Consider the following 18,035-nt stretch of genomic DNA (forward strand, 5'->3'; position numbering starts at 1 on the left):
CCGCCGCTCAATAGCCTAACAAATAAATAAATGTTATAATATTACTTTTATACATATAATTTGGCATATAATTTATTTTGGTAAAAAGTTTAAATGTAAGCTTAATTGGTATACTCTAATTTTTCCCATATATAAAAAATATATACACCTAATATGGAAAAGATTTATGTCATGGTTGACATATATACAATAGATTAGAAATATTTACATTTTATATTATATGAAATTATTAAAATTAAATTCCAATTAATACCGCTTCATCTAATTCTTCTTCTGCATTATTTTCCTCGTCACTAAAAATACAATTTAAAATACAACTCAGTCAAATAATGAATTAAAGTTGTGAAGTAACGATTATGCCAAATATGAATATCCAAAATAACAGATATGCCTGATATTGACACAACCAGAAATACCAGATATGCTTGATATTGACACATCCAGAAATACTGCAAATAAAAAAATCGTACATTTATAAAAACACATTTCAGCAGTATAGGAAAATTTAACAAAATATTTTTGTTAGATGATTGAAATGGTTGATTGATTGATGTGTAAAATTCAGCAATTCTGTTGGCAGTGACCAGGTTTTATTTCTTGATTGAAGACTATTCTCTTCAGCAGAAAAAAAAAGTTTTATTTCATTATAAAGAAATTTAAATAAACAAAAACTTGATATATTTAATAAATTATCAACACAACCAATTTATTAAAAAACAAATCCAAAAGTTTTTAAATTATAAAGTTATTTATAAACAGTACTATTTTTAATATTGTCAGTGAAAAATGATAATATTAGTTTAAAAACGAAAAATAAAGATTATAAAAAAGATGACAAATAAAGAACTGGGCAAGAAACAATTTAATTTCAGACTATGAAAGCAATAACAATGAATCAAATGACAAATAAATGCAAAGTGCAATCTAATAATATAAAAATGTTTACATAATTACAACAAGATCAAAACCATTATTGTTTTGATCTTGTTGTGATTGACTTATTTCTATATTAATGAATGACAAGAGTGTTTCCATTCATCAATATATAAACAGTATTGTAGTATTGAAAGAATCTTGTCTTACACCAGAGGTTACTGAAATTGAAGATTAGTGACATTGAATAACGAAAACTCCAATACTGCAATTTTAAAAAATTGATAAAAAAAAAATTTAAGAACTTTTCCAGATACACCATATACAAAGAGAATATGGAGAATAAAAATGGAGAAGACTTCTGACTTAAAACAAATTCTGCTTTATCAAATGACTTTGATATGTCAAGACCAATCCCTAAATACCTGAACCCTGAATCTTATTCAAGACAGGATCTTTTTGTTAGTAGAGTGAATAAATCAACAATAAAGGAAAAAGCTCCAATTATTGACTTTCAGAAAAAGAATTATTAAATTTTATATAAAATATTAAAAATTTAGTTACCAAAAAACTCAAAGACCTTGCTAATAATAATCTAAAACTGACTGGACAATAGTCAAAAGCTTTTAATTTTACTTTATCACAGATTTAATAGATATTTTTTATGCTGTTTATTGATGGAGGAGGCGACTGCAGTAGAGTTTTTTTTTTATTGTGGTTACAACTCTCTTTCAACTCTTTAACTCTGAAACACAGAACCTGTGCCAAGAAACAAGTTAAGCACAGTACTATTAGGGATGTGTTAGGGATGAAACTCAGAGCTTCTTGCTTATAAAGAGAACGCTCTACCACTACACCACTACAGCATAGTTAAATAGGTTAGAGAGAATTGAAAAGAGTTCTAGATAACACTTTTTAATTCTCTTTTTGCAAGACTGTGACAGGAATGTTACCTAAACCAATGTTTTCTAAACTTCTAGACTTGCATAAAAGTTCAAGATCTTACAACAAATTTTACTTCAGTCCCAATACTCTTTTACAATTTTTCTTTTCTCTAGCAAAATAGATTGTTTAATAATACCTAAATTTGGACCTAAATTTCTTATTTTTATTTTTGGGCACTAATATATAAAACTTGAAAGTAAATGAAATTCTAAAATCTTGATAAAGTTAAAAATTAAAAAAAAAAAGCTGAAAAAGGTTGCAGCTCAATATTCTTTTGCAGATTTTCTCAAGGTACTTTTCTTTAATCAGAAGATACTTCTTTGTATACGTTATATTTTCTGCATTTAATATATAATAATTTATATTTAATTACATTATTTTATATATGTAAAAAATAACATAGTATATAAAATCAGAATTCATACTATCATACAAAAAAACACTAACCTACTCTCTTCACTTCTCTTAGAATGCTAAAATTAAGAAAATAAAAACTGCATAAACTTAAATACAAATAACATATAACACAATGAATATAGATTTAATATATATTATTTATAAAATATTTTCATCAAAGTGATATCAAAGTTAAAAAAATTAATATCTTAAATACGATAAAAACAATAAAAACCTTTCTTTCTTCTTCTTCTTCATCATGCTGAGTCACAATTCGTGGCTCATAAACACGCCGCCGACCGTGATCATCTCTAAATAGTCATTAAAATAAATTTATTACAATTATTATAAACATAAAATTATTTATAATTATTTGATTATCCAAAAAAAATTTTTTTATTTAATAACTTAGAAATAAAGTCCTTTAAAAATGTCAAAATAAAATCTACATACTAATATCATATATAATTATTATTATATACTATAAAATACTCATATATATGTTATAATTAAAGTATGTATCATAAGTATATAACAATAGTACATTTATATATTGTTTATATGTAATTATAATTATATCTTCATAAACCAATTTAGATTTATAAACAGTTTTCTGACAAGCTAAAAAAATAATAAACATGAATAAATAAAATTTGAACAAAAAATTAAATAATAATAATAAAAAAAAATTCATACATATTTCATTTGTCTATTATGCTATACAAAATATCTTATATTATTTCATGTTTGTTTAAAAACAAACATGAAATAATATAATACTTTTTTCATATATCCATGACAACCAATAGGATGAAAAAAATTTATTAAAAACTACCAACTCTGAGGTTATTGGTATTTTGTTCATTTTTTCACAGCAAATTTTAAAAATAAAAAATTGTTTTTTGAAATTTCATAAAAAAGTAAAAGTTCTAAAACCTTGAAAAATTTTATGTAAAGTTGTTTCCTTGGTAAACACTTATATAATAAAGTAAATAAAATCTACAGTAATTATAAAATATTGCTTTTAGTTTTTTTATGATTCTTTTTTAGATTTAAATTATTTATTTTATTAGATTTAAATTAACATCAACCTTTAGAACTTGAGTAGCAGGTAAAAGTTATCAAAGTTATCACAAGGTTTGACAAGAAAGGCCTTGAGCATAACAGTATATTTTACTACCCTGAAGCTTACTGTATATAAATAGCATGGTTTCTGCACACACACACACACACACACAAAAAAAAATGCGGATTTCAATTTAGTTTAAGACTTTCTTTAAACAATCTAACAAAGCAAATAATTTTTTCTAAACTTGGAAAAGCTGCAAAACTAATTAATCTACTTTTACAACATTGATCTTCCACTATATGAGTATATCATCAAAGCAAGCATTGATGAAGGCAGAATGTTTCTAAAGGTCCTTAGGAATATGTTACATGGCCAATGAGAACTAGTAAAACATTCAAAATGCCAGTGTTCTTAAGTCTTTTAAGACTTAGGTGCAAAGAAAATGAAGACCTTGGCAATTGTTGAATCTGTAAAAGTAACTTATGAGAATTTGAAACAAACTTTAGTTACTTTGACTTGAAAGTGAGGCTTTCAAACTAGCAATTAACAATAAGCATTTTTTTTGTGGATCACACTAAGCTGCATTAACATGGTCTTATATTTGGTCTGAAACTTTTTATAAAAATTTTGGAAACCAGAAAATTAAGGACTAGTATCCAATGCTTAATTATTACAACATTAAATCAGGAATCTCTCAGTATTATTTGTCTAGTCAAAACAGTTCAAAAAATTTGTCAAGTCAAAACACTTAAAAACAGAGTTTGGGTTATCCAAAAGTACTGGGTCTAAAAGTACTAGGTCTAAAGTACTGCTAAAGAATTACAACAGAGTAACTGTTCAAACAATTAAAAGTTATAAGTTAGCTCTTAATTTTGTTTTGCTTTTTATATTTGAAAAAAATATAATATTTGTAATTAAATTAATGATTAATTAAAAGCTTAAAAAGTTTAAGATCATGCAACTTTGAGTTCGTAATTTTCTTAAGGATTAAATCAAAATATATTTGTACATTTAATGAAATATGTTTTAATATCATTTAAAAAACTCTAACATGAGGTTAGAATAATTTATATATAATTTATATAATAAAAATGAGTAAGAATAATTTTATTATTTAATAATTTTAAGCTGTTTAGAATTTTATCTATTTTATCAAAATTTATTGATATTTAATATTGATATTGTGAGAAATGATATCTTTTGTGAAAATATGTCAGGTCAGTTTATCCTGCTACTGGTAACATGTAACCCAGTACAACCAGCTTCATGTCCTGCTGCCTTGTAGAATATGATTTTTTAGGCAAAGACTAGGAGATGCCAACGCCGACTTAAAAGACTCCCTGCCTTGGGGCTATTGGTTGACTAAAGGCTAGAGATGATGTCTCGAAAAAAATACTAACATCTTGGGCAGATGTTAAACGCATCCGGCTACTGTCTTGAAGAAGGCCTCCTAGGCAAAGGCTTAAGGGGTAAATAGAATCTATCTGTTGACCAGCCTTGCACCCCTTCTTCATCTATTATGCTGGCGTAGATGTATTTTTAATACATTGCTTCCAGTTTAGGATGTTGAACGTTTAATCAGTTTTATGGTTGTGAGGCCGGCTGGTAGCCAGTTTTCCCGAACTCTGTGGTTGCTCTCAACAGTGAGTCAACAGTGCCATGGTGCGCATGGATGGTGTCCCAGTTTGTACTTTTGGTGTGCATTGTTGAGACCTTAAATATTAAATAGTGTACTGAGTAAATACAATTAAATAGTGTACTGAGTACTATCTATGCTTTGAGTCAATTTCTTTAAAAAATTTAAAATGACCAAAATAACAAAAACTATAAAACACAAAAAACCATCGTCATCACCAAGTTCTCTAAACCTATTATTCACTAATATTTGTGGTCTTCGAAGTAATTTTTCTTCTGTTGAGTCTTATCTCTTGCAAAGTTCACAGACCTACTTGCTCTTTGTGAGACTAATTTGATTTTAGCTGTCTCATCTTGCAATCTTAGTGTTGATGGTTATCTTTCTTTAATTTGTAAAGACTTCAAGAGTCACATGCTTGGCCTGGGCATTTACATTCATAAAAATTCACCCATTTGGCGGGAAGCTAGGTTTAAATCCACAGACTATTTTTTTATGTGCTTTCATTTAGCAACACTTCACTCTATCGCCTTCCTCTTTGTTCTATATCGCTCTCCTTCATCACAAAACTGCACTCTTCATGATGTTATTTCTGATCATATTGACTAAGCCCTCTCTCTTTATCCATCAGCTAATATAGTTTTTGTCGGTGACTTTAATGATTATCACACCGAATGGCTCAGCTCCAGTGTTACTGACTCTGCTGGAGTTAAGGTCCTCAAATTTTGCCTTTCTCAAAAATCTCTAACTCAAATAGTCAACTTTCCAACTCGCTTTCCAGACAACCCGAATCATTTACCTTCTCTACTTGACCTATGTCTTGTTTCTGATCCTAGACAGTGCTCAGTTTTTCCACATTCACCCTTTGATGCTTCTGATCGCGGTTTGATCTCTCTAAAACTATTATCTCATTCTTCTTCATCATCAGAATCCCCCTATCATCATACCTCTTACAACTATCTTAAAGATGACTGGGTTTCTTTCCATGACTTTCTTTGTGACGGCCCTCAGGTAGAAATCTTTCGTCTTTCTGTTGACAATTGTGCTTCTTACATAAGTTGTAATTGGATTCAGGCTGGCATGGAATCTTTTATTCCATCAGAGTTAGGGGTTAACACCTAACCCTGACAGGCTGGCATGGAATCTTTTATTCCCTCTCAAAGATTCCAGGTCAAGCCTCAATCTTCTCCGTGGTTTTCCTCACATTGTGCTACTGCAATTTCCAATTAAAACCATTACTTACATACCTACCAGCAAAACAATTCTCCAGAAAAAAGGCGCCTGTTTACTATTGCTAGAAACCATTGTAAAAAGGCTTTGTCTAATACCAAAGCCCGCTATTCTCAGGTCATAAAATCTTGTATTTCATCACACAAATTAGGCTCTCGTGACTTCTGGAGAATCTTTAACAGTACCAATAATAAGGGCAAATCTGTTATTCCACCTCTCTTGTATGGTTCAGACTGTCAACTCGCCTAAAGACGAAGCTGAATTGTTTGCTAAGAACTTTTCATCATTATCATCCACTAGTTGCCTTCTACCTGATATAGCCGTCAAACAGGTTGGTCCATTGCTTGACATTCAGATCACTCCAGCTTCTGTATCTAAAGTGATTTCCTGCTTAGACTCTTCTACAGCCTGCGGTCTAGACAACATACCTGTTGTAGTACTGCAGAAGTCTTCTCCAGAACTGTCATCCATACTTTCAAAACTATTTAACAAGTGCTTATCGGAGTCTTGTTTTCCAGCATGCTGGGAAGCAGCATCTGTTATCCCTATTTTCAAAAATTCTGGAGAGCGATATGAATAGTCTAACTACCGTCCCATTAGTCTTATTCCCATCACAAGCAAGGCTTTTTTAATTAACAAACACTTAATCTCTCATCTTGAATCTAATAACTTACTTTCTGATCACCAATATGGATTTTGATCCTCTCGTTCTACAGCTGATTTGCTAACAGTAATAACTGAAAGGTTTTATCGTGCATTAGATAAAGGTGGAGAGGTTAAGGCCATCACTCTTGACATTTCTAAAGCTTTTGATAAAGTTTGGCATGCTGGTCTTCTCCGGAAGCTTTCTTTTTACCGTGTATCTGGTAAGATCTTTAAAATTATGGGGTCTTTTCTTTCTAAACGTAGTATAAAAGTTGTCCTGGATGGTCAGCACTCTTCTTCATATTCTGTTACTTCAAGGCTTCCTCAAGGTTCAATCCTTGACAGTATACTCTTTTTAATTTACATTAACGATCTTCCAGATATTCTCACATCTAAGGTGGCATTGTTTGCTGATGACACTACCATTTATTCTTGTCATAATAAGAAGCCAACACTCTCTGATTGCTTGGAGGGGGCATCTGAGTTTGAAAAGGATTTCACTCCTGCTACAGCACGGGGCTCACAGTGGCTGGTGAACTTAAATTCAGACAAAACTCAATTTTTTTCAGCCAATCGTTATTGCAATAATTTAGATCTCCCTATATTTATGAACGGTAATGTACTTGATGAGCCGTCTACCCTTTATCTTCTAAGATTAACTCTTACTTCCAATCTTTCTTGAAAACCGTAAACCAAATCAATTGCAAAATTAGGATCTACTATGGTTGCATCTCTTTATCGAGCTCAACACTTTCTTACTCCGGATTCTATTCTTCATCTCTATAAATCTCAAATCCATCTTTGTATGGAGTATCTATTGCAATATCTGGGGTGGATCTTCTATTGATGCCCATTCTCTTTTAGACAAAGTGCAAAAATGCATTGTAAACATAGTTGGACCTGCTCTTGCAGCCAACCTCCAACCATTATCACATCGTCATAACATTGCTTCTCTTTCTCTTTTCTACAAATACTATAATGGGCACTGCTCTAAAGAGCTAGCTCATCTTGTGCCTTCTACTAAAATTCATCCTCATGTTACTCGTCATTGAATTAAGTCTCATCCTTTTTCTGTGACTGTTCCTAGTTTTTTACCTCGAACATCAGTTCTTTGGAATTCCCTTCCTTTATCTTGCTTTCCTGATTCATATAATTTGCTATCTTTTAAGTCCCCTATCAAGTGTCATCTTGCTCTACAAACTTCATCTTTTCTCTTCCAGTAACTTCCATTTCTAATAGTGGTTGCTTGCAGCCTTGTTGGAAGCAAAGATGATTAAAAAAAAAAAAAATGAAGCATCTAAACATTAAATTTTTTTTTATTTTTATGTTAATAATACAAAAATGAAGATAACTTGGGGATTTCTAAATGTTTTCAAAAACTTGTAAAACTCACAAAAACCTAAAAGCAAACCTTAAAGTACTAAATTTTTTTTAGTACTTTAAGGTTAAGGTTGAAACATAGCATACATTTTTTGGAAATGTTATTATAGGCAGGGGCAGATTTTAGAATAGACCATTGTAAATTAAAATTTTTATTTTTTCTTTTAAATCCCAGTAACCCAAATCCCAATTTAGCAACTCCCAATTAAATCCCAATTTAGTAACTCTTCCTGATGATCCAGCAATGGTGAAACTTAAAGTTGAAGAAAAAGTCAGATAAGTATTTTTTACTAACATATTATTGCTCTGTTCTTTAAGAACATTGAGCACTCTATTTGTAAAATACACTAACATAATTCACATATGTGTATATATATATATATATGTATTTATATATATATATATATATATATATATATATATATATATATATATATATATATATATATATATGTATATATATATATGTATATATATATATATTTATATATATATATATATATATATATATATATATATATATATATATATATATATATATATATATATATATATATATATATATATATATTATATCGTCTTCCATGGTAGTCGAAAAGTTTTTTTCAGTTTTAAAGAGAGTGCTAATAAAAGTATATCTATTTTACAGCCTGACTAGCAACAGAGTGTTGCTACATCAACTATCTTATAGCCTGACTCGCAGCATAATGCTGCTACATTGACTGAGAGTTTGTTAGGGCAGGCAGTCTATCATTTAATAAAAATAAAAAAATTATTCAATTTTTTTAAATTTTTTCTGGTCTAGTTTATTAGCGCAGTATCCCATCCTAAAGTTTCCTTATGAAAAATATAATAAATAACTTATTTAATATAATAAATAATTATCAGTATAATTGTAACTAGTGTTTTGGAGTTGAGGTCAAAAAAATTGGTTCCAGCTCCATCAAGATTTTTAGCTCCGGCTTCGGATCAGCTCCAGAAAAAACAAATCAAAATAATAAAATATTCTATAAAATATCAGGTTTTGGTGGTTGTATCGAGATTGCTTTTCATAAGCTCAAGTGCAAAAAATAGCCTCTCTATATTTGCTTGTGAGGAAGCCATAGTAGTGACTACTCTGCACACCTCTGTATCCTTTTTGGGTATTTCTTAATTCCCTCAAAAACTGATTTACTTTTAAACATTTTTTTTCTTCGGGTCGTGACAGTTGTCCATAGAATTTGTATTGAAAGAATTTTTATTAAAAAAAATAATTTTGTTCACACTTTTCAAAATTTCTTTTTTACCAAGCTCTTTTTCAAACATGTCTAATTCTTCATCAGAATTAGATTTACCTAAAACTGAATGAAGCATTAGATGATTCAGCTGTTTTTCTTATTTCTTAACTTACTGTTATATTTTTGGCATCTCTTTTGTAACTTGATTTCTGCTATTGCTTTTAAGGCTTGTTTTACTCATATATCTGATTCTCTTCTAACAATATTCTACAACTAACATCAACAAACTGCGGCTAGAAATATACTATGAATTTCTTAGTTTCTTCACAACATACCAGACCTTTATTAAAAGTATATTTCTTTTAAAGCATCACAATTAGCTGGCTGCAAAGTGTGAACAACGCAGCACATCACCTCAATCTTAGTATGTTTACATTTTTTACCCTTCTTAGAGAACTAAGGTTAGATTTTTTTCTCAAACTGCTGCACTTTCTTTCTTGTTTGTATCCTGTCATAAATGTCCCTCATATTCCTTATTCTGTATCATTGCTTTATCTAAAAAAATGTCATCGTCAGAATTTTTATTTAAAAGTGTGATTGTTTCTTATGTTTTAAAGTAACTTTTAAAGCATTGAATGCAGCAACATAAACTACATAACATACAACAAAAAATAATTTGATCAAAATTAATTTTAAAAAAATGCTTGCGCTTTTTTGAATGTATACAAAAACAACTTTACATATATCAGATCAAGTATAATTTATAAAATATTAAATTTCTAAGTGCCTTAAGGTGAGCATCAAATAAATAACACTCAATCTATACATATAATATTAATATCAAAGTATATAATATTTTATTTAGAAATCATAAAACTTTAAATGACATCAATTACAGTTTAATTTAAAAAAAAAATTTACATATAATAGGAATCCCTTTAACAAAAAATATTTCTCATATTTCGATCTTTCAAATTATTAAAGAGAGGAGCTTGGAGCCACCTCTGGAGCCAGCTCCACCTAGAAATATTTCAGCTCCAGCTCTGGCTCAGCTCCATGTAAAAACACCAGATAACTCTGGTTACAGCTCCAGAGCAGCTTTAAAGCCCTGATTGTAACATAACTATTGGTGATGTACCGATTAATCGCCATCAGCTTAATCTGCCACATCGGTTTTTCCAACCAATGGCATTTTAAAATTTTTATCCTGCATTATAATAATTAAATAACAAATAAATTAAACTCAATGCATTACTTAGAAATTTATTGAGAAATTGTTTATTTTGACTTTGTTTACAGGCAAAATTGTATATTTTTAATATGATGTTTATAAGCTTTAATTTAACAGCTGAATGTACTTATACTTTTATTACCATAATGCTGTTTTTAGAATAACTTTATTTTGTGTTGTTCTATTGCTATACTTAAAAGTATCTTAAGCATTGTTATCTATATGTGTTCAAGTATAACCTACTATATTTCTATATTTTTATTTATTTCAATTCACCTCCTCAAGGAAGCCATGAAGGCCACTCCAGTCAAGGAGGCTACTTTAGTTATGGTAACAACCCTCTCTCAACTTTATAACTCTGAAACACAAACCTTGACATACAAGGCCGCAGCACAGAGAAACAAGTTGAGTGTGGTACTACCAGGGACGTGGTGGGGATCAAACATCACAAAATAAAATTTTTCTAAAGTCAACTTAATTATCTATAAATAGTTTAGATATATAAACAACATATGATTGTTGTTTAGATATCTAAATTAATAATAAATTAATAAAGAATTTTAAGTAAACTATTTATGATAGTACCATTTTCTTTTTAAACTTTAAATAAAAAGCATTCCTCTAAAATTGTATTTATTCTTTTGAAAGTTTTCTTTTCATAGTAAAAAAAAATTTTTTAACTTACTTTTTCTAATATCTTATAAAATAATGGTTTGGTTCTGATTTGGGTCCAAGTATTTGTTTACCAGTACAAATTTCCATGAAAAAGATTACACAATTTAAAATTGTATGGTTTTATATTTTCAAAATTTAAAAAAATAGTTAACTCTTTCACTACCGCAAGCTGCTGATAGCGGCTTTTGATTTTTTAAAATTCTGACCGCAAGCCATTGGTAGCAACTTTCGAGCTTCACATTTTATCTTGTTTTGTACATAAATTTTCAGTCTAGATACATATAACTTGTTTGTTCTTAAGGTTTAATTATTTCTTTACATAATCAAGAATAAATAAGAGTTATTTTGTGTAATTAGAAAAAGTTATCACTTGACAAAGTTAAAAAATCATGAGTAATCCTTCATAAAAAAAACTTCTTTAAATTTAGTTCTAAAATAAAGCAGCGTTAACATTGTAAAATTTAACTTGTAGAATTGTATAAGTATTTAGTTAAGTAATTAAAAATGTCTTTTGAAGAAAAACATTTATTTATACATAAAATAAGTTTTGTTTTGGACTTAATGTTTTAGTTACAATTTATAAAAACAATGGTTTTAAGCACTTAGCATTTCTTAATAATGATTCATTGATGATGCATTCAATGAGGCGTGTTAAAAACTTATTTATTTAAAAGTTCATTTGTTTAGCTTTCTATTAATAAATAGTTTGTTATACTTTTAAAAAGTTTTACTATTTGAATTTTAACTAGATGTCTATGTTATGCAACAAGGGTTGAATTAAGCAATCACAAAATGTAAAATCTGGAAAAATATCTGGTCTTCAAAATTTTAGTTTATGCAAAATGGTGTTCTTTGTTTTTCAAGAGGTGAATCAACTTATATTTGTTAGCAACAAGTTGAAAAAAAAAATAAAACAATAAACTTACGACTACAAAAGTAATAACACTCTAGTAACTAACTGCATTATAAAAGTAATAACACTATAATAGAGTTTTATAACGCACTTATAACTTTTAAAACTCTTTTTGTTTTAACAACATAAGTAATCCCAAATTTTAATTGAAGTAGAAAAGTATCTAGAAAAATAATCTTTAAGACTTAATTATTCAAATAATATTTAAAACGCGCGATTTTACGGACTATTAGTACCGTTTTTTATAATGCTAAACTTTTTATAAAGATGTTTAAGTGTAATTTTTCTAGATGCTTTTCTACTTTTATTAAGGAATTACTAATGTTATTTGAACAATGAATGAACTTTAAAAGTTATAAATGCTTTATAAAAATAATAACACTATTATAGTTTTATTACTTTTATAATGCAGTTATAACTAGAGTTTTATTACTTTTGTAATTGTAAGTATATTGTTTTGTTTTGTTTTTTATAACTTTTCCGCTAACAAACTTATAATAATTTGCTCCTTAAAAAACAAAGTACATGGCTTTGCATAAACTAAAATTTTGAAGACCAGATATTTTTCTAGATTTTGCGGTCACAGCAAAAAGATATTTGTTAAAACGACTAGTAGCGAATGAGTAAATTCATCGGTATCGGCATCAGCCTTACACCTATCCATCAGCATCGGCCAAAAAAGTGCTATCGGTACATCACTAACAACTATTTATAGTTATTTAAATACTTTGTAATTAATATAAATTTTGCAAATAGGTATTTCTTTAATTATAAATATTTGAAAACTAGTAATAACCAACCTTATTTCTTCAATATCTTCTTCAATATCATCTGCATGCAGCTAGGAAACAAATTAATATCAATGCATAATTTTGAAAACAATTGTATATATAATTGAATACACAAGCATCTATCTAGTATTGCAGATTTATATTGGCATTGTCTCAACATGTTTTGCACAACTTAATCATTAAAACACTGACTTATGTCTCAACAAAATATTAAAAAAATTAAAATCTTTCATGCATAGATGCCTGCCCAAACACAAACTTTCAATCAATGTGTACACTGAAGCCCCAGCAGATGGCTATTTCAGTACGACGTCATTAGTGGCATTTCATGCATGTTAAATCTGGGTATATATTTGTTTAAATATAGTTTAAAACCTGCTGTGGAGAGTGCTGGCCTTGCTCATTATCCTGCAACCCTTCATCGTCACTTTCATCTTCACTAGATTCATCTGCAGCCCATTCAGGTCTAAAATTAATGAAAAAAAAATAGTTAATTGATACTATTTTTGTCTCAATTAATAATCAATCAAAAAAAAGTATTTATATATACTTTTTTTTAATTGAAAAAATTTTGAAAATAAAAATATAAAAAATAGTCAATTCTATGCATATTCTCAGAATTCTTTATAATTACTTTTTAATACTCAATACAAGAGTTAACTTTTTTTACTTGTAAATAAAACAAGACTTGACTAAAACAAAAACAAAAAAAAACAGACAAGCATATTTATTGATTTTAATAAAAAATTTTTTAGTAATAAACAGTAATAAAAATTAGGTTTCTATATTTAAGACTTTAAAATTTTTTATTTTTGATAACATTTTATGCACAAAAAACTATAGAAACAAATAAACTTTTGTAGATAAAAATAGAAAGAAATGCAATTAGAATTGTTATGATGTAAATAATCAGTTAAATTTAACAGATATAAAAATGTAGTAAAATAGAGTTAAAAAAATTTAGTAAATTTTTTAATGTTTTTTATAAAAAATATTAAGATGTTTGGTTAAGGAAGTATCAAAATAAAATTGTTGCTCACAACTCTTTTTTCTCTTTTTGTAAAAAAAGGTCTTTGCTAATTTGTCTACTATACTTTCCTCGGCATAAAGACGGAACAAAATGGAACAAACTAACCTTATACTGAATAAACTGAACATGAAAATGAAATAACTTGGAATGTAAAGTATAAAATAGAAACAAAAGAAAAAAAGGAGAAATTGGAATTATTATAGAGTGAAATATAAACTAATGTAAATTGAGCGCAACAGTATTTTTTCTCTTTTCTGCAAAAACTATAATTAGCACTGCTCTAAAGAGCTAGCATCTTTCTCTTCCAGTAACTTCCAACTTTAATTAGTGGTTGCTTGAAGCCTTGTTGGAAGCAAAGATGTTTTAAAAAAAACAGTATAACTATAAATTTAGCGATAATATTGCTGAATATTGGCATATATATATATATATATATATATATATATATATATATATATATATATATATATATATATATATATATATATATATATATATATATATAAACCGTGACTTTAAAAAATTATTAAAAACTATTATTCTTAACTATTATACATTTCTTTATTTTGTTGTTGTTGTTGGTTTTTTTTTTGTTTTTTTCACAGTTTAAGTTTTTTCAATTATTTGCAGAAACTCGGTTGCAAACAAGACTTTTCAACCAAATCGCCTTCGAATTGATTGTTTCTAAAATAATCATTGTATATCTTGTTTTAAAATTTATTCAATGTTTCTTGATTTACTGTTTCGGTATTCAAAAAAAAAAAAAAGTGATACATTTTTTGTATGTTATCAAACTTCCTTTTTTAATTGAATGAAAATTAATGCACATGAGAACTTTTTAAAACTATTAACATTAGCAGGTATTTTAAACATTTGCAAGTTTCCATTTTCATAACCATTGATTTTATTTAAAATTATTATTTTAAAAGGAATATGAATTCGTTAATTTTCAAGCTTTAAGTTATTTTTGTATTATAAATTTCATTCATGAAGAACTAATACTGAGATTATTAATAATTTAGAGGATTTTGAGATTTAATATACTGAGAAAATTGAAATGTAGAAAAAAAATTTTGGACTGTCCAAAAAAAAACAATTGACCATCAAATCCAAGTGTTAGACAGTCAAATTGACTGCTCGCATTCGATTTCTTATTTTCCACACTGCATACATAAAAATTTGATTTACAAATTATACCATAATCTTGAAAAGCAAAAAAAATGTTTTTCAATTAATATGTTTTTGTAAGTGTCTTATATAATCAGTTATAAAATAGACAAGCTCTTACTAAGCAATACAGAAGTTGAACAAATATGGCGCTGTTTAAAAATTAATGAAGTTAAAATTTTATGATTTATGATATTCATAAATTAATAGCATAGTCAAACAATTGGTGAAAGATAAAACTCAAAATGGCAAAAACATAAAGCCAGTGGCAAAAAAATTGAGATTCTCCATGATTATAAAAATTTATAAAAAATTTATAAAATCAAAAGAGATCAAAAGAGCAGTGATAGAGTTTGAAAAAAAATAGCATCCAATTGCAAAAATAATCCAAATCATTCTATTCTTAAACAACAAATATAATCCACAAGATTCTGTAAAAGTGTTAAAAAATAATCTGAACAAATTAACCTCAAATTGAAGAGAGATGTGCAAAATATTAGGCAAAAAAATCCATAAATCATTTTTTGAGGACAATAGTTCAGAGAATTATAGTTTGTATGAAAGGACAAACTCTTAACAAATTTTTAATCTGTATATTTTAATCCCCTACAAAAACGTTCTGAAAAAAGTTTATAAATCATTATAAATCTATGGGCTATGATTCTATTCATCTAGCAGTATTAAAAAATTTGGCACCAACTATTTCAGCACCCCTCTCTATGTTGTTCATTAAATCATAATTTTCCTCTACTTTGCCAAATGAATGGCTGTTGGCAAATGTTGTTTCATTTTTTAAAAAGGGAAACAAAATTGAACCGGAAAACTACCAACCTGTGTCTTTAACATTAATTTTATGCAAGTTCATTGAAAGTTTGATTAAAAACAGCTTAATATTTTACTTAAATAGCAACAAACTAATTAATCCAAAACAGCATGGATTTGTTACTTCAAAATGTTGTATAACTAACTTGTCAAAAACTTAGGACACTGGTAGCTATGGTAACTGGCAGATATTTTTTAATTGAATGGATTCGTGCTTTTCTGACCATTTCTGATTTTTAGATTGGTTTAAGATAATATCTCATCAGTTTAAAAAAAATCGCAATAAGGTCCAAGCAATATACAGGAAATTGGGAAGAATAAAGAGCTACATTGTTGACATAGTGTCATGTGAAATGACATAGTGTTGTGTGTGCCCAGTTGAAGATACTACTTTAGAATAATTGTCAATAAAAAAATTTGTAAAACATAGAAAACCATTTATGAGCACATATATAAATATATATATATATATAAATATATAAATATATATATATAAATATATATATATATAAATATATAAATATATATATATAAATATATATATATATATATATATATATATATATATATATATAAATATATATATATATATATATATATATATAGATCTATAGTTTGTTGGCTTTGGGAAGAGCGGAAGAAAAAAAGTGATTCTTACGCCAACACATACGTCACTTTAAATTACAACTTAAAATTTCGTCCAACATTTTCGTGTTGGACGAAAGTCAAAACCATTAATTTAATTACAAATTAATTGTTATATAAAAAAACCACAAAAACGCAAATTTAATTGACCAGAATGTTTTTAAAAACATTCTGAATGTTTTTAAAACATTTTGAATGTTTTTAACAATATAAACAATGTTTTTATTTTTATTTTTTTTAATAAAATGTTTTTTTTTTAATTTTTTTTGATAAAATGTTTTTATTATTTTTTTTTTTACTGTAAATCATGCGCGGAGTGTTGCTACATCGACTATCTTATAGCCTAACTCGCAAGAGAGTGCTGCTACATCGACTGACAAATAGCCTGACTCGCAAGGGAGTGCTGCTACATCGACTGACAAATAGCCTGACTCGCAAGTGAGTGCTGCTACATCGACTGAAAAATAGCCTGACCCGCAAGGGAGTGCTGCTACATCGACTGAGGGTTTGGTTGGGGCAGGCAGTCTATCATTATTAAAAAAAAAAAATTCTGGTCTTGCATTTTAATTTTTACTTTTTGTCAACAAAACATGGAAAAAACTTTCAGACAACATCTAAGGGTTCCATATATATATATATATATATATATATATATATATATATATATATATATATATATATATATATATATATATATATATATATATATATATATATATATATATACATATATATATATATATATATATATATATATATATATATTTAAGGGGTAAACAGATTCTATCTGTTGACCAGCCTCGCACCCCTTCTTCATCTATTAGGCTGGCGCAGATGTATTTTTAATACATTGTTTCCAGTTTAGGATGTTGAATGCTAGATCTTCTTGACTCAATGCATGGGTTTGCTTGTGTCACTGTTTTTATGACTAGGCAACTCATTCTATTATCTCCTTATGAGGGTACAGCTCTAAAACTCAGTTTTATGGTTCTGAGGCCGGCTGGTAGTCAGGTTTCCCGAACTCTGTGGTAGCTCTCAGAGAGGCTGATTCCATCAACAGCTGAAAATTATCAAAGTATTAACAGTGCCATGTTGCGCATGGATGGTGTCCCTGTTTGTACTTTTGGTGTGCATTGCGGAAAACACATTTGGAGCCCTTTGTTACGGCTTAGGGTTTATTAGTAGAAATGAGGCAATTGCTTGGGCTATTAAACGGTGTTCTGAGTACTATCTATGCTTTGAGTCAAGTTCTTCAATCTAATTTAAAAATGAATAAAGTACCAAAAACTAAAAAAAAAAAAAACCATCATCATCACCAAGTTCTCTAAACCTATCATTCAATAATATTCGTAACTTTTCTTCTGTTGAGTCTT

The 18,035-nt window shown here is 28.0% G+C and overlaps 1 protein-coding gene across 1 annotated transcript in view; it reads right to left on the reverse strand.

The window, feature by feature from the left end:
* Window positions 1–18,035, reverse strand: part of LOC100208640 (microfibrillar-associated protein 1) — a 65,309-nt gene that overhangs the window by 32,013 nt on the left and 15,261 nt on the right. The window contains exons 3-8 of the mRNA XM_065798254.1: window positions 13,374–13,464; window positions 13,008–13,048; window positions 2,450–2,525; window positions 2,266–2,291; window positions 254–293; window positions 1–15 (exon numbers count right to left, since the gene is read on the reverse strand). The exon at window positions 1–15 is cut by the window's left edge and continues 48 nt beyond it. Of these exons, the coding sequence (XP_065654326.1) occupies window positions 1–15; window positions 254–293; window positions 2,266–2,291; window positions 2,450–2,525; window positions 13,008–13,048; window positions 13,374–13,464 (289 nt within the window). The remainder of the gene's footprint in view (window positions 16–253; window positions 294–2,265; window positions 2,292–2,449; window positions 2,526–13,007; window positions 13,049–13,373; window positions 13,465–18,035) is intronic.

The sequence above is a fragment of the Hydra vulgaris genome, chromosome 05, assembly GCF_038396675.1.
Source record: "Hydra vulgaris chromosome 05, alternate assembly HydraT2T_AEP".
Lineage (NCBI taxonomy): Eukaryota > Metazoa > Cnidaria > Hydrozoa > Anthoathecata > Hydridae > Hydra > Hydra vulgaris.